The 27,565-nt window shown below is 43.9% G+C and overlaps 1 protein-coding gene across 1 annotated transcript in view; it reads left to right on the top strand.

Moving 5' to 3' along the window:
• Positions 1 to 27,565, top strand: part of LOC137341652 (F-box and leucine-rich repeat protein 13-like) — a 239,183-nt gene that overhangs the window by 143,884 nt on the left and 67,734 nt on the right. The window contains exon 11 of the mRNA XM_068004991.1: positions 20,426 to 20,524. Coding sequence (XP_067861092.1) covers positions 20,426 to 20,524 — 99 coding nt within the window. The remainder of the gene's footprint in view (positions 1 to 20,425; positions 20,525 to 27,565) is intronic.

Raw genomic sequence — 27,565 nt, 5'->3', positions numbered from 1 at the left:
CCTTGGACCTGGTCCTGTGTAATGAGTCAGGATTAATTAATAATGTCCTAGTTAAGGATCCCCTTGGAACGAGCGACCACAACATGGTTGAATTCCATATCCAATTAGAGGGTGAGAAGGTTGATTCTCAAACAAGCGTACTGAGCTTGAATAAAGGAGACTATGATGGTATGAGAGCGGAATTGATTAAAGTGGACTGGGAAAATAGATTAAAGGGTAAGACGGTACATGAGCAGTGGTGTTCATTTAGGGAGTTATTTTACAACTTTCAAAATAAATATATTCCACTGAGGAAAAAAGGGTGTAAAAGAAATGACAGCCATCCGTGGCTAAGTAAAGAAATCAAGGATAGTATCCGACTAAAAACAAGGACATATAAGGTAGCCAAACTTAGTGGGAGGATAGAAGATTGGGAATTCTTCAAAAGACAGCAAAAAGTAACTAAAGGATTGATTAAGAAAGGGAAGTTAGATTATGAAAAGAAATTAGCAAAAAATATAAAAACAGATAGCAAGAGTTTCTATAGTTATATAAAAAGAAAAAGGGTGGCTAAGGCAAACATAGGTCCCTTAGAGGATGAGACCGGGAAATTAATGGTGGGAAACATGGAGATGGCAAAAATGCTGAACAAATATTTTGTTTCAGTCTTTACAGTAGAGGACACTAAGAATATCCCAACACTGGACAAACAGGGGACTCTCGGGGGGGAGGAGCTAAATACGATTAAAATCACTCAGGAGATGGTACTCAGTAAAATAATGGGACTCAAGGCGGATAAATCCCCTGGACCTGATGGCTTCCATCCTAGGGTCTTGAGGGAAGTGGCAGTAGGGATTGTGGATGCTTTGGTGATAGTTTTCCAAAATTCCCTGGACTCAGGAGAGGTCCCGGCAGATTGGAAAACTGCTAATGTAACACCGTTATTTAAAAAGGGTAGTAGGCAGAAGGCTGGAAATTATAGGCCAGTTAGCTTAACATCTGTGGTGGGTAAAATTTTGGAGTCTATTATTAAGGAGACAGTAACGGAACATTTAGATAAGCATAATTTAATAGGACAAAGTCAGCATGGCTTTATGAAGGGGAAGTCATGTCTGACAAATTTGCTTGAGTTCTTCGAGGATATAACGTATAGGGTGGATAAAGGGGAACCAGTGGACATAGTGTATTTAGACTTCCAGAAGGCATTCGACAAGGTGCCAAATAAAAGATTATTACTTAAGATAAAAAATCACGGGATTGGGGGTAATATTCTGGCATGGGTGGAGGATTGGTTATCGAACAGGAAGCAGAGAGTTGGGATAAATGGTTCATTTTCGGACTGGCAACCAGTAACCAGTGGTGTTCCACAGGGGTCGGTGCTGGGTCCCCAACTCTTTACAATCTATATTAACGATTTGGAGGAGGGGACCGAGTGCAACATATCAAAATTTGCAGATGATACAAAGATGGGAGGGAAAGTAGAGAGTGAGGAGGACATAAAAAACCTGCAAGGGGATATAGACAGGCTGGGTGAGTGGGCGGAGATTTGGCAGATGCAATATAATATTGGAAAATGTGAGGTTATGCACTTTGGCAGGAAAAATCAGAGAGCAAGTTATTTTCTTAATGGCGAGAGACTGGAAAGTACTGCAGTACAAAGGGATCTGGGGGTCCTAGTGCAAGAAAATCAAAAAGTTGGTATGCAGGTGCAGCAGGTGATCAAGAAAGCCAACGGAATGTTGGCTTTTATTGCTAGGGGGATAGAATATAAAAACAAGGAGGTATTGCTGCAGTTATATAAGGTATTGGTGAGACCGCACCTGGAATACTGCATACAGTTTTGGTCTCCATACTTAAGAAAAGACATACTTGCTCTCGAGGCAGTACAAAGAAGGTTCACTCGGTTAATCCCGGGGATGAGGGGGCGGACATATGAGGAGAGGTTGAGTAGATTGGGACTCTACTCATTGGAGTTCAGAAGAATGAGAGGCGATCTTATTGAAACATATAAGATTGTGAAGGGTCTTGATCGGGTGGATGCAGTAAGGATGTTCCCAAAGATGGGTGAAACTAGAACTAGGGGGCATAATCTTAGAATAAGGGGCTGCTCTTTCAAAACTGAGATGAGGAGAAACTTCTTCACTCAGAGGGTGGTAGGTCTGTGGAATTTGCTGCCCCAGGAAGCTGTGGAAGCTACATCATTAGATAAATTTAAAACAGAAATCGACAGTTTCCTAGAAGTAAAGGGAATTAGGGGTTATGGGGAGCGGGCAGGAAATTGGACATGAAGCTGAGTTCGGATCGGTCAATGCCCTGTGGGTGGCGGAGAGGGCCCAGGGGCTATGTGGCCGGGTCCTGCTCCGACTTCTTGTGTTCTTTAGATTTGTGGTTGGGATCAGATCAGCCATGATCTTATTGAATGGCGGAGCAGGCTCGAGGGGCCGATTGGCCTACTCCTGCTCCAATTTCTTATGTTCTTATGTTCTTATGTTCTTATAAGATTGGTCTCCATTTGTCCTGCCATCATCCAGCTCCCAGATGTTGAAAGCATACACAGAAATGAACTCACAGCTGTATATGATCAAGCCATATTTACTTTAAAGAATAACATTCACCAGGATGTGCCATAAAAATTCATTCTCCCTATCTACAACTACTTTGAAAAAGCTGTGACAGACAACTTGCGTGTACTACTCCAATGAGGTGCTCCCTGAGTGAGAGGAGGTTGAACATTGGGTGGCTGGGATAGTTCCGCCGGAGCCTGAGAGACTTGAGATGACTGTCATCTAAGGATAGCTGCTGTCCCAGAGGGATCAGCTTTTGGAGCTTTTGTCTTGCTGGGCCCATGTCTCATGCGATGGCATTGGGGGGGGGACCTTAAGGAAGTGGGTTCATTGACACTCTCCAGAGATTCAGTGACATCTGCACAAAGTCCTTGCAGCTCACTGCTACAAGGCACAGACTCAGAGGTTCTACTGGTCAGTGTCATCACAAACCAGAGTCCTAATCAACCTTTGCAAGACCTGTAACATTGACCTGTTCAAAGCATCAATAGAAGCAGTGGTAGCTGACTCTCCAAATGCCATCAATCCTCTTAGAAACTCTTCCTAGTGTCTTGATGCCGCAGCAATCTCCTAGGCAATCACTGTCTTCAGGGTGCTCTGCAAACCATGAGATACTTTCTGCAGATGCAGGTAGTGAACTTCTCCCACTATGTTACCAGTGGGCACATTCCGGTACTTCTACTGAGGTGTTGGCCATCATCACAAACATATGTTTAGAAACTGTCTCCACATGAGATCTATGTTCCCTAATCATTGCTCTTTTTATCTGCATCCCCTGAGATTTGGGTCCCCTTGTTCCTCAGCCAAGGGTACTCACTTCTTCCTCCTCTATGGAGTAATGGCAGCTCCCACTTCCAGGTCCTCATTCTCATTAGTACTCAGTGCTTCACCTAGTTTCTGCAGGGCCTTCATTGAGGCCTGCTGATTGGTGGATGTAGGGCCCACCTCGGGTCCAAGCCTAAGTCAGGACTTGGACCCCTGAAGATTTGAGAAACGTTAACAATTTTTTCTGTCTCCATTTAAAACCTTTGTTCCTGGGGAAGGGTGGGGGCCCAACACCCAACAGGGCATTTTATGGCAACTTCCCTCTGGCGGGCAACTGAGACCCATCCGGAATATTTAAAATAGGTGACCGTCCCCTGTTGGTGGGGTCAGTGCTAGACATCACAAGTGGACGGATCTTGGCACTTATGCTGCAATCGACAGCCTGCAGATTTTTGGGGCCTTTGTGTGCTGTGCAGCTTCTTTGCAAATGTAGCCCCTGCTGTGAGGATTTAAAAAGGGATTCAGTACATAAAGGATCATAATCAATAAATGATGCCTCACCTCCTTACCTATCCTTGCCAATGCCAGTGCCCTCAAAAGATTGTTGGCCAAAGAAGGGGAGGACCATCTCTTCACACTCTGTCAGTTGTTTCACCATAGCAGGCCCACCACCTGTCTTAGTTCTCTACCAATGCTTGTGAGCTGCCTTGGGCTTGTAATTTGTGAAGATGTAAGCAATGTCTGAGCAGCCCAAGCAGCACCTCCTTGTGCTGACAGCCTCCATCCCAGTGCCAGGCCTCTTCAAGCTAGCTTGCCTACCAATACTGTTTTGCAGGTGAACTGTGAAGTGCCACGTGCTTGGTTTTATTGTCTCCCACTGCAATTGTGTCATGCAACTTCTATTAAATGAAAGATTTTTGCAAAAGGGGTAATTCTTTGTGCATGCTTTGCAGGTTATCTCTTTGAGGAGGCAGCAGCTAAACATTTACATTGGGTCCACGCCTTGCATGAAAGAAATATACACATGCATGCAAAGGTGCCTACACTTACCTCTGCACTTCTGAATTCTTCCTCATTTATTCCCAGGTATGGCAGACCTGGAAGGCTACACTCACTAAATTGGCTACCTCCACCCATGCAGCATTCACCTGGGTTTTGGCTGCCCTTTGGCACCAAGTAGGGCTACAATTCCTGTAGCAACACTCCCAATTACTCATTACTCAAGAAGAGAACCTTTGGCGCCATCCTCATTACATACAATACTGCCAACTCTGTTGTTCTTTCAATCTCCAGCAGAATAATTACAGGCAACTCCCTCTAAGGGCAAGCAACGCTGATTAAGAGTTGGTGGCTTGCACAATTTTTTGACTCACAGCCAACGATCTTTCAGGCCAGACTCCCTGCTTGTGTTTTCCAAGTGCTGGGAGCCGACTTAAATGAAGGGGAGCAGCTTGCCTCACAAAATCCAGTGAGGTTCGCCCTTCTTACTTACATGAGTGAGTGTATCTGCATTTGGCGACTGTAGTCCTGATTTTGCTGGACTCACAAAATTGGGGCTATGAAGTAGAACGGAACAGATAAAGTAAAGCAACAGGCAGAAATGATAAGAACAGAGACACAACACAAAGAGAAAGAGACACGCTTTTTGTTTTTTCTCCATGAGCAGTATATGGGAGGTCAGCTAGTATTTTCTAATTATCAACAGCATTCTTTTATTGATTGTTGATTCTCAGTTCATTTTTTAAAAATTAATTTTTTAACAATGAATACTGGGTTCTTTAGCTTCAACATCTGGGATTTTTGTTCTTTTAGGACTGTGTAGTGACAGAAGGTTGCAAAGATTGAGATTGGATGATACATGCATGATCACACTGAATTTGAAAAGCTGGAATTAATAAGTCGCAAATGAAATATTAAAATATTGGAACAAAGGTACAAGGTGAAGAGGATAGGGCCCCAAGCTTGTATATGTAATTAAGCTCATCTGTTTGAAGAGCCCAATTGAACTCCCTCATCCTCAGGCCCAGCGATTCCTCCAACAGAATTCCCCTGTTGATCCCATCAGCATTCAAGAGTTTTAACAAAAATGCTCAAGCAGATTTAAACTTATAGATAGTTCTTTGCAACTCTGATATTTCTCAAAGGCACACACCTTATTTAACTTTTATGCCACAACTTATTTCAAGCCAGCAGCGGAGACATTGACAGATCAGTTAGAATTCAATTTGCACTTTAAAATACTATTCAATTAAAAAAAAATCTGTAGAGTATCTGTTTTGGAAACCTAACTGCAAGATGAGTCTCTGACTCTGAAAATTGAGATTTAAATGCAGACATTCAAAAGCAACTCAATAATTAGCCCAGACAAGCAGTTTCTGACATATAAGCATCTGTATTTACTCAAATTAACATTCTTCTCTAATATCTAATCACTTTTTTCCAGAGCTGGCCAAGAGCTTTCCAGTGGTTTGAATTATTTGGATAACAGTTTCCATACATATGGAAAGCTCAGAATAAATTATAGCATCAAGAAATTTATGGAGCCCTCCTAGGGATAATGTAGTGAGGAAGTGAAATCCCTTTTGACAGTCAATCAACTACTAACTGTCTGGTGTTTGACAAATCCCAGTAAAGAAGCTGATATATCTCATCTATAAAAACATTCCACTTTTACGTTGTGTGAGTTGTAGCTGCTCCACTTAAACGTGTTTGCTTGATTTGTGATACATGGATTTTCCCTGCTGTTTTTGATCAGCCAAACTGAACTTCGTGCATTATAGCTAATGCATTTATTTTTTTCTGCTGCTTGGAAGATGGCGAGGTTGGCGGTATTTTGATGGCACCAGGTTACTGACTGAGGAACCATAACATCACCCTGGCATCCTGGTGAAGAACCACACAGATCAGTCCCACTGATTTGCGAGAGAGCAGACTGCAGAAGATGAGTAACTCCTTGAAAGCCCCTATCCAGTCCACAAGTCTCTCCAAGGAGGAGTCTGGATGGCAGCCATTTGAGCTTCAACCAAAGCTGCACAGCTTGCTAATATCGACTCCTGTTATGAAACGCCCCTGGAGCTGGCCACAGGCTCGAAGGTAGACTGCAGCAGGGTGATGTCGTGCGAGATGACGCCACACAAGTATGGACTCCTTCATACTTTCAGCCATGGTGCTGAAACGCCTTAGCAGGCCTTCCAATACTTGGTATAACTGCTTTTGTGAGGCAAGCAGTTTACTTTTCATAGCTGGACCCCTGAAGTCCACATCTCTGTCCTCCTCAGCAGAGCTGGGAGAGGACCTTGCCCTCAGGCAAGCAGTCTCTTGGGCTGTCCCTGCCACCACTCCTGTTCACTCCTGGTGGGTGCATCACCACGTCAGATTTTCTAACTCATTCTCTTTCCCACCTGGGATGCCAATCTCTGTGCTAGTGCCTTGATATGCATGACACTGCATCCTCAGGAGCTTTTTGTTCCTCTAAGGTGTCTTCTTCAGGGTCTTGCTACTGAGGAGGACCTAGAGGAAAGAGAAAAGGGACAATAATTAGGATGGCTCTGAGAGGCTAGACTGTTGCAGATGACACTCATCACAAGGCAGTTTGATGTAGTCAAGCTGGCTGAATGTTTGTTTTTCTGCGCTTCATGAAGGGGTACAAGTAATAGTCAGAGACCCTGTTCAGATGAGCCCCTAGCCTCAAAAGCCCCGATGCGCACAGCTCATACAGGCTATTTATTTCAAGAACTTGCTGCCTCTCCATGGTGTTTGCTGTTTTCTCCCACAGAAAGAGAGGGCCAGCGTTAGTGTGTCTCCTACAAAAAAAAGTGTATATATTTTTTTATTCGTTCATGGGATGTGGGCGTCGCTGGTGAGGCCGGCATTTATTGCCCATCACTAATTGCCCTTGAGAAGGTGGTGGTGAGCCGCCTTCTTGAACCGCTGCAGTCCGTGTGGTGAAGGTTCTCCCACAGTGCTGTTAGGAAGGGAGTTCCAGGATTTTGACCCAGCGACGATGAAGGAACGGCGATATATTTCCAAGTTGGGATGGTGTGTGACTTGGAGGGGGACGTGCAGGTGATGTCGTGGGCCTCTGCTTACATTGCACATACTGAGGGAGAGAACAAGTAAGATGCAAGCAGGATGGGAAGATGTTGAATAGAAAGCAAGTGGCTGAAGTGTGAAGTGAGGAAGGAGTAATGAGAAAAGGTGCTAATTCTGCAAAGGCTACCACGTGAGTCTGCATGTGAGGGAGAGGTGAGTGTGTTTTTGGAATGAGAATGAGAGGCGGTGTAGTGTGCACTTGTGATGGGTGGTGAAGGAAGTTGGGGGGGGGGAATGAATAGGTCTGATTGCTGAAGGAGGGGGTGAAGGACTGCTGCCATCTGCTCTTGAGAAAGATGGAGAAATGAAGAGCTTTATTCAATCTTGCTATTCTTGTGAGGTCATTGAAGTGCTTCTGTCGAAACTTAACACTATACAAATGCATTAACACCCAAACAAAGTAGTACAAGGAGAAACTTAATTCTAACTTGTATACAATTGACCCAGTGTACAAGTGGAAGAGCACCTCAAACAATGGTTGAGGGTGCAACTTCGCCGAGTCAATGAAACAGCTCATGTTTATACAATTCATTAGGCAACGCCCACCAATTACAGAATATGGGCGTACATGTACATTCTTTATTGGCTCAGGTAGTTGGTCAATCAAGTAGTGAGCCTGCCCCCGAACATCCATAGCCATCACGTAGGCCTGAGCAGATGTCAGCTATTTTCTTTCTCTCTACATTCCTGTTCCTTGTTATCAGTAAGGTTGGAGCCAGTCTCAAGGCTTTATGGCCATTCATCAACTCTATTATTATTATATTCTGTAGTCAGTTTATCTCAAGGAAGGCCAGGTTGTGCTAGATTTAATTATCAACATACCAAGGCTCAAACGCAATTACACAATTGTGCTTACTGTGTGTTTGTGGCTAATCCTATCATGTGAGTTAATAAAGAGTTAATATGGTAAAGTATCCCTTCATGCACTTCCACATTCCCCCCTTTTGTCCTTCATAAAGGACAATATCCTAGTAGAGCATTACCTTAGCTAGGCGTTCAAATTCTTCCTTGACACACAGCATTGGACAGGAACCATTTAGACTGGACTCCGTATATTTTAAAATATAATTTGATTATCCCCTTAAACTACAGGTAAATTTTCCCTTCTCGAGTGTTTGAACAGCAACCCATATTAATTTATCTTATCAATTCCAATTTCACAAACAAATTATGTCCGGGCTTTATGGTTTTACAGTAGAGACAGAAGTACTTGTAATTACTCTTGGCAAAACGTTTTCTAAAGAGGAAAAGCAACTTGGATCAAGGCTGATGATGCTTTTCCTTCTCTATGTAATTTTGAATTTTTGATAGGGCTTAAGTCTAGGTCAAAAACATCACCACATAGTGATATTTGATATCTGCTGACCTCTGCAGATAAGGTCTTAAATTCTTAACAACATTGGATGTTCCCGCACCAATACTTCACCAGCAAAGATTGCTCCGTAACTTTGTGAAGCCATTTTTATGTCAAAGAACTACTCTTGGTAATCCTGCACCACCAACATTTTTGCAGTCCCGAAAACGATGGTCCCTGTTTAAAAATAAACAGAAACTCTTCTCGAGAGCAAAAGGGGTTAAAAATAACAAACAATTCATTAATTTTCTTCTGTCACCCTTTATCCCGGGACCAGAGAGGACTCCACACATGTTTCCATGAATGAATCTAATTACCTCACTCCAGGAGGAATAGTCAGCAAAGGGAGCACAAAATTATGCCCAATATTTCCTTCTATCACGTGGGGAAATATCCACTTACATTAAGAAACTTATTTTAAACAACTGCAAAAGTTGTTGCTTGGTGAATTAAAAACAGATGTTGGTGTCCTTGGAAAGGGCTAACTTCTTTGCAGAAATATAAACAACTCACACAACGTTCAAATAAAATTTTTTTTAAAAGCCTTGTATGGGGACTTCTTACAGTGAGACACGTGTATCCACGTCGGTCGTTCCTTCACTTTCACGGCGGTGTTCGTTGTGAGGAGTACTTGATAGGGTCCTTCAAACCGGGGCTGGAGTCCGTTCTTTCACTTAAAAATCTGTTCAGCATTTTTAATAGTTGTTCCATTTGATGTCAGGAATCCAGGCAATTTCCAAATCTGTCCATAATCATGTGCAACGCCGAATGCATATCGTGAGTCTGTGTAAATGGTGGCTGTTTTGTGTCTCCAATCTAGGCATATCAAAGTCAGTGGGTCTTTTAATTCTGGTCTGAGTCCGTTTCTCTTTGTAAAAATGTTTTCCATTCTTTCTATATAATCCTCCACACTGTAATTACACAACAATCAAGGCCTATCTTAACTCTATGTCAATTCTATACTTGATAATTCAGCTGATCGGACAAGACGTCATGTGTTCTCTACACCTACTTTAGGGTCCTGGCCTGCACGTGGCGTTAAAACCCTCTTAATAACCAGCTCAGGCTAGGTGTATGAGAGAAACATCTGCAATTGGTTGGATCAGCTGACTTACACAAGATTCTTGTATATTTTAATTCTACGCGACATTAACACCAGTCTGCGTTTAGATTACAATTTCACTCCGTTCCGAATATTAATTTTACTCTAAACGTAGCTACTTTGTTACCGGTTTCACAGATCTACTTCGCTATTGTTCTCTCTCAGCCTGTTACTACAACACCGCAGCTGACAATATTGAGTAATCTGGCAAGTTCCTTTTCCCCTCCCGTTTTCTCCTTGTCTACACGAAACACATTTCCTATGATCGCCTTCCAATTCCTAAAGGTAAACAGAAGAATTAGTCACGTCAGTTAATGCATATACTTACTAATCGCAGTGCGTCCGCGGCTTGCACAGAACACCTAGTTGTAATAACAACTTGTGTCCGTACTTATCGGGGATCACAAGCGATCTCGGTGGAACCTCCATGAAACTGTCGAAACTTAACACTATACAAATGCATTAACACCCAAACAAAGTAGTACAAGGAGAAACTTTATTTTAACTTGTATACAATTGACCCAGTATACAAGTGGAAGAGCACCTCAAACAATGGTTAAGGGTGCAACTTCGCCGAGTCAATGAAACAGCTCATGTTTATACAATTCATTAGGCAACACCCACCTGTTACAGAATATGGGCGTACATGTACATTCTTTATTGGCTCAGGTAGTTGGTCAATCAAGTAGTGAGCCTGCCCCCGAACATCCATAGCCATCACGTAGGCCTGAGCAGATGTCAGCTATTTTCTTTCTCTCTACATTCCTGTTCCTTGTTATCAGTAAGGTTGGAGCCAGTCTCAAGGCTTTATGGCCATTCATCAGCTCTATTATTATTATATTCTGTGGTCAGTTTATCTCAAGGTAGGCCAGGCTGTGCTAGGCTTAATTATCAACATACCAAGGCTCAAACGCAATTACACAATTGTGCTTACTGTGTGTTTGTGGCTAATCCTATCATGTGAGTTAATAAAGAGTTAATATGGTCAAGTATCCCTTCATGCACTTCCACACTTCTAGCACTGGATCCAGGTTGTGGGAGTTACACTCCTGAAGCTTACAACTTCTGCCATCTCTCTCCATGTCTGGTGCACATCATATTTGGGATCCCTGCTTCCACTGCTGGGATACAGAAACTTCCCTCCTCACCTTCACCTCTTTTAACAGCGCCTCGGGAGGCTTTTGAGAATCTAGGGATTTGCCTACGACTCATTCTTCCCACTCCTCCTTTCAGACAGTTTCCAGACAGAACCAGTTAGAAGGGGATGACACCTTCATTCACATGAGAGGTGTATTCCCGCTTTAATTAGGCCTGTGAAGGGCCCGCTGGAAATTGTGCTAAAAAAGTAGGCGGTTTTCTGTTCAGCTATAAATCGGGTGAGAAAACCACTTGTCAGATTTAAAAGAGGCCTGGGAGTTAAAATACCCTGGGCCTGAAATTTTCTGCTGCAAATTTATTTTGCACTTGTCCCATGCACTGCCCATCCGAAACCCACCCGTGGTTAATTTCAACCGCAAAAAGTTACTGATTAGCTTAATTATCTGGATTCTGCCCTTGTCAAATCATGTCCCCCTCCAATGGAATTTAATTATGCACACTAAAAAAATGGAAAATAAGTATAATATTTTAAAATGTTGAGCCTTGAAAATACTGCCAGATGTGATTTTAGTCTGGAACGATTTAATCTAAAATCAATCTATGCTGAACTTGTCCAAAAACCTTCCCAGAATCAAGACATAAAATTGAACAATGTTGCTTTATCTTAGTATAGTTAACTTGGAGTCCATATCAGTCTATAGGGATAAGTGGTCTCCCATGGGGTATAGGTTACATGTCTGAAACTTCTTTGTTTTTTATCAAAGGTTATTTTGGCTGGAATTCAGTAAAGCCCACCTCTTTGTATAAAAGAACCTTGTCTGTTTATGTTAAATAGATTGAAAATAGACACCAGTGAGACTGTGCTCAAAGATCTGACACACATGATTTGATTAAAGTACTGAAATGAATTGACCACTGTATACGTACAAATTTGGTTGCCAGAACAATTACCCACTACTTATATTAACTTTGATTTTTAAAAATTTCAAAATATACTTTATTTCATAGAATTTTAAAGTACACACTGTTCAATGTAAATATCACAATTCCAAACCAGTACAATTAAAACCAAAAACACTACAGATCGTACACAAAGCAATCTCATTATCACAATTCAAACACAGTATTTCTTGTGATTCATGGTGTACAATACAAGGTAGCCTTGCACGGTGGCCTTTCCCCATAGAGCTTTTGGTAAGGGCGTACCACGCCTCAGTGCTTCCCGCAGCATGTACTCCTGGATCTCGGAGCATGCCGGTCGGCAACGCTCGGTCGGGGACAGCTCCTTCAGCTGGAAGACCAGCATGTTTCGAATGGACCAAAGGGCCTCCTTCACCGAGTTGATGGTCTTCCAGCCGCAGGTGATATCTGTCAAGGTGTGCGTCCTGGGGAACAGTCCGTAGAGCACAGCGTCCTTTGTTACCGAACCGTTTGGGATGAACCGGGACAGATACCAACGCATCTCTCACCACACCCTCTGCTCAAAGGGGCAGCCCATCAGGAGGTGGACGACAGTCTCCTCTGCGCTGCAGCCTCGAGGGCAGCTCGCGGTGGCGCTGAGATTCCGTGCGTGTTGGAAGGACTGTACTGGGAGGGCCTTTCTCACCACCATCCAGACTACATCCTGGGGTGCCTGTTGGTCAGTTCCGGCGACGAGATGTTCTGCCAAATGGCATCGACCGTCTGGTCGGGGAAAAAAACAATCGAGTCCACCCGCTCTGTTCCTTGCAGGACTTTTAGAACAGACCCAGCCTTCTCAGTGTGTTGGACAGTTACAAAGGTGGCCATCAGGATCAGAGCGACGTTGGGGACACTCTTCCCCCCCTTTGTCTGGGGGCTTGTACATGGTGGCTCTGTGGACACGTTCTACCTTGGACCTCCAGACAAAGTGGAAGATAGCTCAGGTGACTGTGACAGCGGAGTTGAGGGAAATGGGCCAGACCCTGGCCATGTAGAGCAACACTACGAGCACCTCACACCTTATCACCAGGTTCCTGCCGGTTATGGAGAGGGATTATCCCATCCACATACCAAGCTTCTGTTTGGCCTTGGCGATCTGCTCCTCCCAGTTCTTTGTGCAGGCCAGATCCCCAGCTCCTTCAGGTAATCAGACCTGACGATGAAGAGGACAAAGGACCGGGCCTCCCACCTGCCAAAAAACATGGCCTCGCTTTTGCTTTGTTTCACTCTGGCCCCCGAGGCCAGCTTGAAATAGTCATAGATGCCCATTAGTGTGTGGACCAACTGCTGATCAGAGCAGAAGATGGTAACATCATCCACATACAAGGAGGACTTAACCTGAGAGCCTCCGCTGCCTGGTATTGTCACGCCACCCCCCTGAAATTTGCGTCCTTCCTGATGGACGGGGCAAACGGCTCGATACAATATACGAACAAGACTGCGGAGAGAGGACAGCCCTGCCTGACTCCAGATCTGATCGGAAATCTCTCTGACTCCCACCCGTTGATTGGGACTGCGCTACGGATGTCTGCGTAGAGCAGTCAGATCCAATCGTCGATTCCCTCCCCAAAACTCATTTTGGACAGCACATCCATAATGTACGTGTGGGATATTCTGTCAAAGGCCTTGTCCTGGTCCAGGCTGATGAGGCAGGTGTTCACCCCCCCCCCCCCACCCACCAAGCCCTGCACATAGGCAATCATATCCCTAAGCAGCACAAGGCTATCAGAGATCTTCCTGACGGGTACCGTATAGGTCTGATCCGGGTGGATCACCCACTCCAGAGCAGATTTGAGCCTGTTGACGATGGCCTTAGACAGAATCTTGTATTCGACATTTAGCAAGGAAATGGGTTGCCAATTTTTGATTTCTTTCCTCTTCCCCTTCCGCTTGTAGATGAAGGTGATGATCCCTTTCCTCATGGACTCTGACATGCTGCATGCCAGAAGCATACCCCTGTACACTTCCAGTCGGTCTGGGTCTATCCAGTCCCACAGAGCCAAGTACAACTCGACCGGTAAGCCATCGCTTCTGGGAGTTCTGCTCTTCTCGAGGGACTGGATGGCCTTTGTCAGCTTGTCCAAGCTCAGTGGCCGATCCATGCTCTCCCACTCGCTGTCCTCTAAGACTTCCGTAATAGAGGACAGGAAGGACTGGGAGGCCGTGCTGTCTGTGGGCTTCGCGTCATACAGCCCGGCATAAAAGGAATTGCTAATCGTCAGTAAGTCGGCCTGCGAAGATGTCAGCAAGCCATCCTTCTCTTTCAGGTTGCTGATCATGGAGGTCTGTTTGTGCAGCTTCTGGAAGAAGAAGCGCGAGTACTTCTCGCCCTGCTCCACGGAGCGGACTCTGGACCAGAAGTTGATCTTTGAGGCCTCGGCCTGACATTGACCCCCATTGACTGCAGCTGAAGGAGATCCTGCATGCTTTTCTGGAGTTGTGACACTTCCCCCTGTCTCTCTCTCACCTTCTGAACACCTTTGAGGATGAAGAACCTCTTGATGTTGGCCTTGTTTGCTTCCCACCAGTGCACCGTGGAGTCAAAGAGGGGTTTCACGGTTCTCCAACCTGTGTAATCCCTCTTTAGTTCCTCGATGTTCTCCGGGGTCAACAGTCTCACGTTCAGCTTCCATATCCCCCTGCCCGCCCTCTGGTCCTCCTGTGATTGACAGTGATAGGACGGAATAAACTCAGGCAGGCATCGTTTTGTTTATGAGATGCATTGCTGGTACCAGAAGCCTAGATTTTTGGGCACTATTTGGGTGGGGAGGGGAATGAAGTGTTGATCCATTACACAGAATCTGTGCCCACTTTAGCACCTGCCTAATTTTTCATCATCATTTTCAGCAGATGGTGAAAGCACCCCATTCCCTTCAAATGGATAGGTGTATTTAACTGAGGTGGTGATGTTATATATTCCATTTTCTACCATTACTGCCTGAGTTATGCTCAGCATACCTGAATACAATAGGCATCCAAGGTTGCTAGACACTGGGAAATAGCCAAAAGTAAATTTGAAAAGCTTTGCAAAATCCTTACTTCTCTACCAATTTTGGAATTTTCTTTTTGTTTTTTTTTGTTCCTGACAACTACTTTACTATCTGCCTTTCTGTGGGTGCAAATCTCTCTCCCCCCACTGCTGCCACAGATAAGGATGAGTTTCCGATTCTCACCAGCGTGGCCCCTCTACCATTGCTTCCTGGGAGAAGAGAAAGAGCAATGGAGAGGGGCCACGCTGGTGAGAATGAAATAGAGAAGGATGGTACCCATCTATTGATACACCTTGACCAAAGGATATACGCAGAGGTGATCCTATCTGCATTTACCCAAGGAGCAGTATAAGCAACCTAAACGGTTTGCAGGATACATTCCTTTACTCGCTGCAAGCCACATTTATGTCACACTTATACAGGAATCTTCTCTTGCCTACCACATCATGAATACATGTTCCCCATTTACACCAGTAACATGTCATCAACTGCCTTGCCAGTGCATTGAAAATCACATAGTTCCCATTCATTCCATCAGATGAAAGCAACTTTCAAATCTTGTAAAGAAGGATTTCTACACACACAACAAATTTAGTGCAACCAAAATTTTAATGTAATCTGTTTTTAAGTGAGTGCCTACTAGTTTTGTTCCACTGTGCTTCTTCTTTAACCTAATCTTGTGCTTCTAATATATGCTACCTGAATGCAAGTATGTGTTAAATGATTGGCTGCTGCGGTAGTAGAGGAACACCTTCAGACGGAGGTGACCCTCAACTCAAGGGAGCTAAGACCCAAGATGGATTAGCTGCAAGCTGCTCCTCTTACGCTGAAGCATGCATAGAATTTAGTGCTTTGTCTCGTGGTAGAAAAAGCACTAAAATCTATGTGCATTCCTCCCATGTACTGGGCACTGGCTCTGCATAGCTTCTGATCTGTGGGAAACCTGACCTACTGGTACCAATGAGATGAGTAAAACCCTTGTGAAAGAAAGAATTTGCATTTATATTGCATCTTTCAAGTCCTCAGGACATCACAAAGCACTTCAAAGCCAATGAATTGTCTTTTGAAATGTAATCACTATTGTTTTATAGGCAAATGTTGTGGCCAATTTTTCACACAGCAAGATACCACAAACAGCAATGAGATAAATGACTAGTTAATCTGTTTTTGGAGGTGCTGATTGAGGAAAACATTGGCAAGGTCATCGGGGGAACTTCCCCGCTTTTTTAAAAAATAGTGCCATAGGATCTTTTACAACCATCTGAACAGTTGGACAGAACCTCTGTTTAACTTCTCATCTGAAAGACAGCACCTCCAACAGTGCAGCACTTCTTCAGTACTGCATTGAAGATTCAGCCTAGGTTATGTGCTCAAGATCTTGGAATGGGGCTTGAACTCATGATCGTCTGACTCGAAGGCAAGCATGCTATCACTGGGCAAAGCTCGAGATGCTTGTCTGCAGCCCAGCCCCATTAGTTTTAAGACCATAAGAGACAGTCCCCTCCAATCTGGTATCCTAGATGACTATGGCAGCAGTTTAAGCATCCAGGACAGAATTACAAATTGCCTTTAGGGACTTTGTCATATGAACATATGCACAATGACACACGAGAAAAGACCTACTGGTCCATCCAGCCTGTCTCACACAAATGCATTGCCTTGTGCATCACAATATATACACTCCTCACCCCACCCGAAAGCCATGAAATCTCCTGGGAGAGGCGAAAAACCAGATTAAAAACCCAGGCCAATTAGGGAAAAAAATCTGGAAAATTCCTCTTCGACTCCCCTTAGGCGATCAAAGCTAGTCCTGGAGACCACTCTGGTCTTGATTATTGTTATACAGTACCTAACTTTTGTACGAGGTGATCTCCACCCCAGCCAGAGACAGGTGTAATGATGTGAATGAAGGGACACTTCCAGGTGAAGAGCACTATATTACCTCCTGGGCTTTTGAAGTGAAGTACTTTAGCATAATGAAGGGAAGGTCATTGTAAGTAACAGACGTGCTTAGTACAGTGTATTTTTGGCTGACTTCTCTTACCTGCCTGAGCTGGTAAGGTCATTAAACATGTTGCAAGATAGAGTGGCTGTGTGACTGAAATTTTAAATTGGCACTCATTGCTTTAGCCATCTCCTACCACTTATCTGCTGCAGCTCTCTTTGAGACCCTCTTTTTGTCCGTTTCAATGATGGCCTCTCGCCTGTTTCTCACCTCCTGAAGCAGCATTTCGGCACAAGCATCTGCAAAGCAGAGGGCTCTGTACCTTACAGCAGTCCTCTCTGATGTTTTTCAATGAAGAAAATTCTTTACATGCATGCTTATTGGAGTTTTGTGTTGTGGCCCCTTTAACCTGCTGCAGCAACACGCTATTTCCCACCCTCAAATAGGCTAGCTCCTAATGGCAAGCATTTTCTGTGCCTGGGGCTTGCCTGGATTGTGCAAATCATATGTAACCTGGAAATTACAGTGGGGTCAGCAATCAGACTGTTGGGTGGAAGTTCTGCCCCACTACAATTCCGATGGGACTTGAACATCTATGATAAATCCAGGTTAGAGATTCTGCATTACAGATTGCTGGAACCCATTCCATTTCTTGTGATTTAACGTTTTTAATACTGAAATTTTAAAAAATGTATTTCATGGAGAAAATACAAAGTGATACATTTCGGTAGGAAGAATGAGGAGAGGCAACATAAACTTGAGGGCACAATTCTAAAAGGGATACAGGAACAAGGAGATCTGGGGATATATGCGCACAAATAGTTGAAGGTGGCAGGGGAAGTTGAGAAATCAGTTAAGAAAGCATACAGAATCCTGGGCTTTATAAATAGAGGCATAGAGTACAAAAGCAAGGAAGTCGTGATGAACCTTTATAAAACACTGGTTCGACCACAACTGGAGTATTGTGTCCAGTTCAGGGCACTGCACTTTAGGAAAGATGTGAAGGCCTTAGAGAGGATGCAGAAAAGATTTACTGGAATGATTCCAGGGATGAGGGACTTTAATTATGTGGATAGTCTGGAAAAGCTGGGGTTGTTCTCCTTGGAACAGAGAAGATTGAGAGGAGATTTGATAGAGGTATTTAAAATCATGAAGGGTCTAGACAGAATAGATAGAGATAAACTGTTCCCATTGGCAGAAGGGTCAAGAACCAGAGGACATAGATTTAAGGTGATTGGCAAAAGAACATAGCAAATTGTTATGATCTGGAATGCACTGCCAGAGGGGGTGGTTGAGGCAGATTCAATTGGGCTTTCAAAAGGGAACTGGATAAGTACTTGAAAGGAAAAAATGTGCAGGGCTACAAGGATAGGGCGGGGGAGAGGGTCTAGCTGGATTGCTCTTGCATAGAGTCGGCACTGACTCGATGGGCTGAATGGCCTCCTTCCATGCTGTAACCTTTCTATGATTCTATGATTCTAAAATAATAAGTGGAAGCTAGAAAGAAGCAGAAAGAAGTGTCTAGTTGTCTAAAAACCAGAACCAAAGGCTGTTTGTTAATCTAGCTTCCCCTTAAATGCATCTATGCTAGTCGCCTCAACTACTCCTTGTGGTAACGAGTTCCACATTCTAACCATTCTCTGGGTAAAGAAGTTTCTCCTGAATTCCCTATTGGATTTATTAGTGACTATCTTATATTTATAGCCCCTGGTTCTGGTCTCCCCGCAAGTGGAAACATCTTCTCTACGTCTACCCTATCAAACCCTTTCATAATCTTAACGACCTCTATCAGGTCACCCCTCAGACTTCTCTTTTCTAGAGAAAAGAGCCCCAGCTTGTTCAGTCTTTCCTGATAAGTATATCCTCTCAGTTCTGGTATCATCTAGTAAATCTTTTTTGCAATCTCTCCAGTGCCTATACAGATCCTACAATCTGAGAGGGATGATCAGCTACTTCTAATGCCCAGTTTGCTTGGACACACTTCTTTTCTATTGGATATCGGGTGGAAATCTCAGAAAGTGATGACATAATTTACATTAAGTTTAAATGCTCTTGTATGTTTTGGCTGGGAGCTTCCCACACACATGAGGCTGCTCCAGGAAATGCAAGTCAAGCACAAAGGGAGTAGAGACCCAGTTTTACGTGCATCCTTTCCAATTTTGTCTGATTACCCTCTTGAACCTGGCACACATTGGGCAATAGGAGCAACAAATTGGTCCTGGTGTGTCTCACAGTTGTTTTTGCATTGAAACCTATAGTGCATTCTGCAACTGGAAAGTACACGTGACCTCATTTTTACTTAGGGAGTGAAATTCTCCTGTCAATAATTTTAGTGAGAATGCCAATGTAGGTATCAATGAGAAATCTAACGTTTTGCTGAAATTATTAACAGAAAGAATTTCACTCCTCTTTCATTTGCTACAGACCAAAAGAATTGTGCAAAAGGAGAGTCAGTCACTACTGGATTGAAGAACTGGCTTACCCAGCTTTTTCTAAGGATGATAATTCACACTTTAACAATCTAAAAAGTCTGCACAGTGTATCACCAATGAAACTTCACATGCCATGACTCCTGTCCGTGCAATGATCTCCCAAGCAGTCTTGCAAACTGGAATTCTCTGGGCAATATTTTTACCAGGTGTATGCTGGTTTTTCAGCAGTACTGGGGCAGGCAAGTGTGGAAAATCAGGTGGGCTCCATATTGCAGGCTTCCCACCCATTTCTGTGCCCATTTCTGTGACCTTAGCAACCTTCTCACAATACTTTCACTGGATGCTGGAAGCGCCCATGCAAATATAGGAGGGTATATTCAAATAAGGCAGTAAAAATGGAGTGGCGTCATACATCACATTTTCATTCATTACCACCTTAGCAAGGCTGGACGCTAGTCATGGCAACATTTTACTGGTGTCCAGTATTGCTAGGGCCATTGAGTGCAATCGGTCGTGGGATGATTGATGCATTCTCCGCCACTAACAGATTTTGTCAGTATGTTCAGAGGCCCCACATTTCATTAGCCTAGCTGGCAGCTGGCAGCTGGCCCCTTTTAAAGCTGATGCAGGCATCCAAGTCTTGCAACAGCAGCGATCTTCGGGCTCCCTCAGCACTGGCTTCAGTGGTGCCAGCGGAACCACTGCCAGCAGCCCACCAAGAAAATTAGCATAAGGCTGACCCCAGAAAGTTTGCTGGAGTCAGCAACTGGTCACCAGAGCAGATAGATATCCCACCCCACCATACTTTAATTGGCATTGCTGCCAAAGCAGAGAATTCTGTCTGTTTATGCAGAAGATCAAATGTAGAGTTAATCATAATTTGTTGATTCCCAGTTTTAGGAGCATGTATTATACCATAGAAAAATGTGTTCCTCCTTACTTGTGTTCAGTACAAATTCTCCACATTTTCTGTGCTCTCAGCAACCACCAAGTTCAATTTGTTACAGTTGGTTCCATAAAAAACATATTGTTCCTGCACCTGATATACACTGATAAAAAGTATTAAAGATGAGAAAAAAATTGCATATTAACTCAACATTGATTTATTTCTAGGTTATGCTTCCTATGTATTTTTTTCTTTTAGATCTCAGTGAGAGGCTTTAAGTATTTCGGAGTTAGCTGCAATGAAGTTGAGCACCTTGTAATCAATGACATGGCAACTCTTACAAACAGCTGCATCACAGTAAGTGCAGTATTATTAAATCAACCATATAATGTTAACAGCAATTTAATAGTTTGCTATTTCCATGAAAATTTCTTCTCTCATAGCTATAGCAAGTGAATGAACTGTGAAAAGCTGTCTCTCTGTGTGTCCTAAAATGCCTCAGACACATGGGGCCAGCACCATCTTCCACTCCATCTTCTTGTTGGCTAGCACCTTTACCTCTTCATGAGTGATGTCAACTTCTGGAATTTTTTATCTGCAGTGCTTTTCCAGGCTATTATTCACCTTCATTGTTTCCCTTTTTCATGCAGCTACCATGTCAATGCTTAGTATGGAGTCTACAATCCTGAGCACATGAACTAGCCAACTGAGGCACTTTTGCTTTCCAAGTTAGCCTATTGGCAGCTATTTTGTTCTTTCCCTTATCACCGGATTCTGTAGTGGGTTAGATTTTGCTATAATGCTGTATGTGTTGCTTATGGGACGAGCAGGTGGGATTGTCATCTCCTTCAGTAAAAAGGTCACCTATGTTGGTTGTCTTCCAAGATATATGCAACCAACTTCTCTAATTTAGGTATCAATTAGAGACCTTCTCTTAACCCATGGTACAAAAACCTACCCAATGGGCACAGCGATATTCAGTTAATTGAAGGCGCTGAGTACTTATCTTTAGGCAGACCATAATTACAGGGAACCAGGCTCACTGCATGAACACGAGATTCATTTGAGAGGAGATTGTGGTTGCAAAATTGTTTTTTCTCTGGTTTCCAATGCCAAATTGGCACAGGGAACAATCCCTATGCCCGAAGAGGTTGGCCCAAGGCCCGATCGAAATTGTGCCTCATCTGAATAATTGGCGCGAGTTGCCACTGACTGTCATGCCTCCAGAGGCAGCTCGCCCATGTCAGCTGAGCCAATTTGGGCTGGCTGCCTCGCCGGCAGCGACCTCGGGTAAGTACTGGGAGTTAGGGGGAAAGAGAACTGAAGGAAGGTGATCGCAGGCTGGCAGCAGCTCTCAGGAGTGATGTATAGCTGGGAGGTGCACTGCTACTCTTCCTAGCTTCACATGAAGAATTTTGGTAACGGCCACTACCTGGAAAATCAGAGTGAAGCAGACCAGGCGCTTGCTACGCTCAGGGCAGCTGAATTTCAGGACCTTAAACAGGCGCTAGGCCCCTCATTAGCGTGTGCAAGGATCCCAGTATGGGGGTCCGGGTGTCTTTCAAGTGTCCTTGAGGCATGGGATGTAGCTTCGCAAAATTGGTCCTTTTCACCGGTTTTCCACCCAGAAAGCAGACACAATGAGGACTAATTTCTTTCCCCTGTATATCTTACGCAAGTGCATTGCTAATCTTTGAAACCTGCTGGACCTGACCTAATACTAGTAGACCACTGTTTACAAATGCTTATTGAAAGATTTAAAAACATGTTTCAAAGACTCTTTCATATTTCCATTATGGTTAATTACAACTTACTATTTGTGTTTAAAGAGAATAGCTCCAAATTTTCTTGCAGTTTTTAATGTATTGGGGCACAATGGCATAGGGAAACTCATAAATAACATGCAAATTGGGGTAGAACCCATTTCTGCTGCTTTTGCTGACCACTAAAATTTGGGTGGGGTGGCTGATTGCTCCACCTGCCCTTATGGTAGTTCAGACATTTAAATGGTATGGAAATGATGGAATGACATCATACATCCAAATTCCCACCATTTCTACACTGCTTGCATTCAGTGTAACTTGCAAACGGATATACAAGATCAGCTGACCCCAGTGGAAGTGCTGTATTTAAAGGCACATTGCTTGGATAACTCACACCCATATCTCATGCATATTTCAGGAATTTATTTTTGCTTTGGGAGCTACTTAGGTGAACTTCAAACTGGCAGTGAAGGACTCTGGTCACCAATAAATTTATGACCCCCCACCCACAGCAAAGGATGTATGCAATCTGGATGGAGGAGGAGGAGATAAGAACGAGCAAAGGAGAGTGTAGTAGCATTGAAGAAGAATCAGGACAACCTGCAACTATTCTCCCTGCAAATCCATAGGCCCTGGAGATCTTATGAGGAATGAGTGAGGAACTGTACCTTCACAGACTTTAACTCACAAAGGAATCTGTGCCAGCTTCTACACACTGACCCACAGCCCAGATCAACTACTCAAATAGCTCTGCCAGTGGCTGTCAAAGTGAGTACAGCTCTCAACTTTTATGCCACCAGCCCATTCCAGGCTGCAATAGGGGACCTGTTCTACCCAGCCCTGCATTTACCAGGTCACTGAAGTTATCTTTCTAACATTTGGAGAAGTTTATTAAAAAATATTTACCTGAATGTGGAGCTTGGAGGAGCACAGTGCTCCACAGCAGTCCCGAAGACCATTGTTGGGCCCCGCTCAACCCCACCTCCGATAGTCTCCCTCCCTTGCAATCATGTAAGAAAGGCATAGTGGTCTTAATGGGGGACTTTAACCTTCAGATAGATTGGGAAAAGCAGACTAGCAACTGTCAGAAAGGTAGTGAATTTCTTGAGTGCGTTCGGGATAGTTTTCTACAGTAATATGTCCTGTAGGCAACAAGAGGGCAAGCCATACTAGATTTAGTAATGAGTAATGAACCAGATTTAGTTAACGGCTTAACTGTATGCGAACATCCATCCAATAGCGATCATAACATGATCGAGTTCAATGTAGTGTTTGAAAGGGAAAAAAGTGAGTCAGCTGCTAAAATTCTAGACTTGGGTAAGGCCGACTTCAAAGGGATGAGACAGAGTCTGTCCACAGTAAACTGGGCAAATCTGTTAATGGGTAAAACGACTGATGATCAGTGGGAAATGTTTAAAGAAACATTTAACGTGATACAGAATCGGTTTATACCCTGAGGGGCAAGAACTCTACTTGCCAAAAAAAACAGCCATGGACAACTAAAGAGGTAAGGGACAATATAAGACATAAGGAAAGGGCATACAAAAGGCAAAAATCCTGGCGAATGGGAAAGATACAAAGATCAACAAAGGGTCACAAAACAGATAGTAAAAGCTACAAAAAGAGAGAATGAAAAGAAACTTGCAAGGGATATCAAAACCAATACGAAGAACTTTTATAGTTACATTAGGAAAAAGAGAGTGGTCAGGAGCAGTGTTGGCCCCTTAAAAACTGAAAGTGGGGATATTGTCATTGACAATGGGGAAATGGCGGACATGTTGAACAATTACTTTGTGTCAGTATTTACATTAGAAAAAGAGGATAGCTTGCCGGAAATCCCAAGAAAACTAATATTGAATCGGGGACAAGGACTCGATAAAATTAACATAAGTAAAGCAACAGTAATGAAGAAAATAATAGCACTAAAGAGTGACAAATCCCCAGGACCAGATGGTTTCCATCCCAGGGTTTTAAAGGAAGTAGGTGAGCACATTGCAGATGCCCTAACTATAATCTTTCAAAGTTCTCTGGATTCAGGAACTGTCCCTCTGGATTGGAAAATTGCACATGTCACTCCGCTTTTTAAAAAAGGAGTGAGAGGGAAACCAGGGAATTATAGATCAGTTATAGCCTAACATCTGTTGTGGGGAAAATGCTGGAGTCTATAATTAAGGATAGGGTGACTGAACACCTCGAGAATTTTCAGTTAATCAGAGAGAGCCAGCATGGATTTGTGAAAGGTAGGTCGTGCCTGACAAACCTGATTGAATATTTTGAAGAGGTGACTAACGTAGTGTACAGGGGAATGTCAATGGATGTTATTCATATGGACTTCCATTTGATAAGGTCCCACATAAGAGACTGTTAGCTAAGATAGAAGCCCGTGGAATCGAGGGAAAAGTATGGACTTGGTTAGGAAGTTGGCTGAGCGAAAGGCGACAGAGTGTAGGGATAATGGGTAGGTACTCACGTTGGCAGGATGTGACTAGTGGAGTCCTGCAGGGATCTGTCTTGGGGCCTCAATTATTCACAATATTTATTAACGACTTAGATGAAGGCATAGAAAGTCTCATATCTAAGTTTGCCGATGGCACAAAGATTGGTGGCATTGTAAGCAGTGTAGATGAAAACATCAAATTACAAAGGCATATTGATAGATTAGGTGAATGGGCAAAACTGTGGCAAATGGAATTCAATGTAGGCAAATGTGAGGTCATCCACTTTGGATCAAAAAAGGATAGAACAGAGTACTTTCTAAATGATAAAAAGTTAAAAACAGTGGATGTCCAAAGGGACCTAGGGGTTCAGGTACATAGATCATTGAAGTGTCATGAACAAGTGCAGAAAATAATCAATAAGGCTAATGGAATGCTGGCCTTTATATCTATAGGACTAGAGTACAAGGGGGCAGAAGTTATGCTGCAGCTATACAAAACCCTGGTTAGACCACACCTGGAGTACTGTGAGCAGTTCTGGGCACCGCACCTTCGGAAGGACATATTGGCTTTGGAGGGAGTGCAGCGTAGGTTTACTAGAATGATACCCGGACTTCAAGGGTTGGGTTACGAGGAGAAATTACACAAGTTGGGGTTGTATTCTCTAGAGTTTCGAAGGTTAAGGGGTGATCTGATCGAAGTTTATAAGATATTAAGGGGAACAGATAGGGTGGGTAGAGAGAAACTATTTCCGCTGGTTCTAGGAGTAGGGGGCACAGTCTAAAAATTAGAGCCAGACCTTTCAGGAGCGAGATTAGAAAACATTTCTACACACAAAGGATGGAAGAAGTTTGGAACTCTCTTCCGCAAATGGCAATTGATACTAGCTCAATTGCTAAATTTAAATCTGAGATAGATAGCTTTTTGGCAATCAAAGGTATTAAGGGATATGGGCCAAAGGCGGGTATATGGAGTTAGATCACAGATCAGCCATGATCTTATCAAATGGTGGAGCAGGCACGAGGGGCTGAATGGCCTACTCCTGTTCCTATGTTTCCTATCCCCCACCCTCTCTCCTCCCAATTGCCTTCTCCCTCCTAATCGTCTTCCTCCCAATTGCCCCCTCCCTTTCTCCCAATTGCCCCCACCTCCGCTGCTGGGGAGGCAGCTGATCCAACTTTGCCCATGTGGAATCAGCGAGCTGTCTCTAGATGCCCAATTGGTTCCTGTAGCATGCTAGTAATATGCTGATGAGGCCTGAGGCCCAATTTTGCGTGAGCCCTGGGCCTCTGGTTTCTGGTACCTTCTCCCAGCACACTTCTTATTTCAGGCCTGAAAATGGGCCGAAACTAATTTCCACCCCTTGATTGACCGGCAGGAAGCTCCCAAGCAGGTCTCATATTGTGGTTGCTTGCACAACTTTGCTATTCGGAAAGGAATGGCAATGGCATCCCTGGAGGTGGTGGGCTCAGCTACTGTAGAGGAGTATGGAAATCAGTATTGTGAAGATCCTGACTCAAAAGAGACTGCCATCCCAAAAGCCAGGGAAATTCAGAGCCAGATTATTAGTAATGCATTCTCCTCAGATTAAAGCACTCCCCTGGCTAAACTCATATCACTACATCTTCCCAGCGTTCATGTCTACTCCAATCCTTCTGTGACAAAACATTTGCCTTTATGTCTCATTAAACGAACATCTCACTTCATCCCAACTGGACCTCAAAGACTTCAAGCCGTTGAACAATAGAGCCAATAGAAACATCAATTTATGTTTTATTATTCTTCCACACAGTTGCACTTCAATATAAGGCCCTACTTCTTATCACCATGTTTCCTCTGGGTTCCTAGATAAGCTTTCCTATGACCTATTCAGGTGCCTCTAATAGGAACTACTTGAGGGCCGATGTTGTGGTAAGTAATTGGCTGCTCATCTAGAATAAGAGCCTATTGGTACTGAGTTGCATTTGTCTCATGGCAGCTTAGTCTTGAGCAAGGCCCAATGTGGGTTGCATCTTGTGTGATTTCCCGGGCAGCCTGGATCTGCCTCCTACACACTCTTTGAGTAGGCCTGTGAGGGTCTGAGCCAAAAGCCTGGCATGTACTGTTATCTTAAGAGAGCCATGCCACTGGTATTGAGCCCAGCCCTGATCAGCTGGGGGGCAGCTCTAATGGTGCCCACTGGAGTCTGAAAACTCTGCATACTAGCCCGATCTCTGAAGGTGGGAATGTTGTGCTATCTCAAGTCTGCCCCCAGGGCCTTAAATCCTGCAATCCATGCTTCAGAGGAGGCATCGACTTATCATGGGCCACGTGCTTCATTGGTGTCTGCAACAAGGAAAGTGCTTCCCTGTTGCCGCATGTGTGGGCAGTGGACTGTACCGTGACCCCTCCCATCTGCTACACATCCTGGGTTAGGACCTCAGTGTCTCCACATAGGAGTGATATTCTTTGAACATCCTTCTTTTCATAGCAGGACCCATGAGATCTGAGCCTACAGGCTTCTCAGCCAAGTGCAGCTGTCTCCACAACCTCCACTGGGATCGGCTGACTCCATTTCCATTTCCCACTCCTCCAGTTCCCTCATGCTCTGTGAATCCCAGTGCTACTTATTGCTTATTATTTAATCTTTAGAGAAAACAATTTTCATTAGCATATTAACCACCTTTCCTATAGGTGCCTTTTTCTCTAAACATACGAATACACTGGGGTTGATTTTGACTTTTGGTCAATTGCCCATACCTGCTGCGAAGAGGCAGCCGCAATTTTAAAGCACCGGGCCGCCAAGCTACAGAGCGCCAAATGGGCATCCCATTGTAGCTGGCCGGATTGAGTAGTTCCAATAGCGGGCCGCCGCGGCCTCCAGCAAGGTAAGTGTTAAGGGTGATTGCGATCGCGGAGGGTCGGGGTCCAGGAGTGGCAGCAGTCCAGATTAGTTTTGTGGGGCACAGAGTAGGCCCTATTCAAAATGTCGCCAGCCTTTTCGTCAGTGTTAATGGGATGGTAAGCCTACCGACCCCATTTTGAGCCAGTTACCGCTCCATTAACGTCAGGCAATAGAAGTGAAAATTCACACACTTTGTTTTAAAAACCCAACATTAAAAGTAACTCTTTTCTCAAATCTTTTTTGTGGAAAAATGGTTAAAATTCCTTAAAAAATTAAGTCAAAACTTTAAAAAAGCGGGATTCACAGGACTGAACCT

This window comes from Heptranchias perlo, chromosome 24 (assembly GCF_035084215.1).
Source record: "Heptranchias perlo isolate sHepPer1 chromosome 24, sHepPer1.hap1, whole genome shotgun sequence".
NCBI classification, from domain to species: Eukaryota; Metazoa; Chordata; class Chondrichthyes; order Hexanchiformes; family Hexanchidae; genus Heptranchias; species Heptranchias perlo.
The sequence above is the reverse complement of the archived record's forward strand: the minus strand, read 5'-3'. Positions and strand labels throughout refer to the sequence as shown.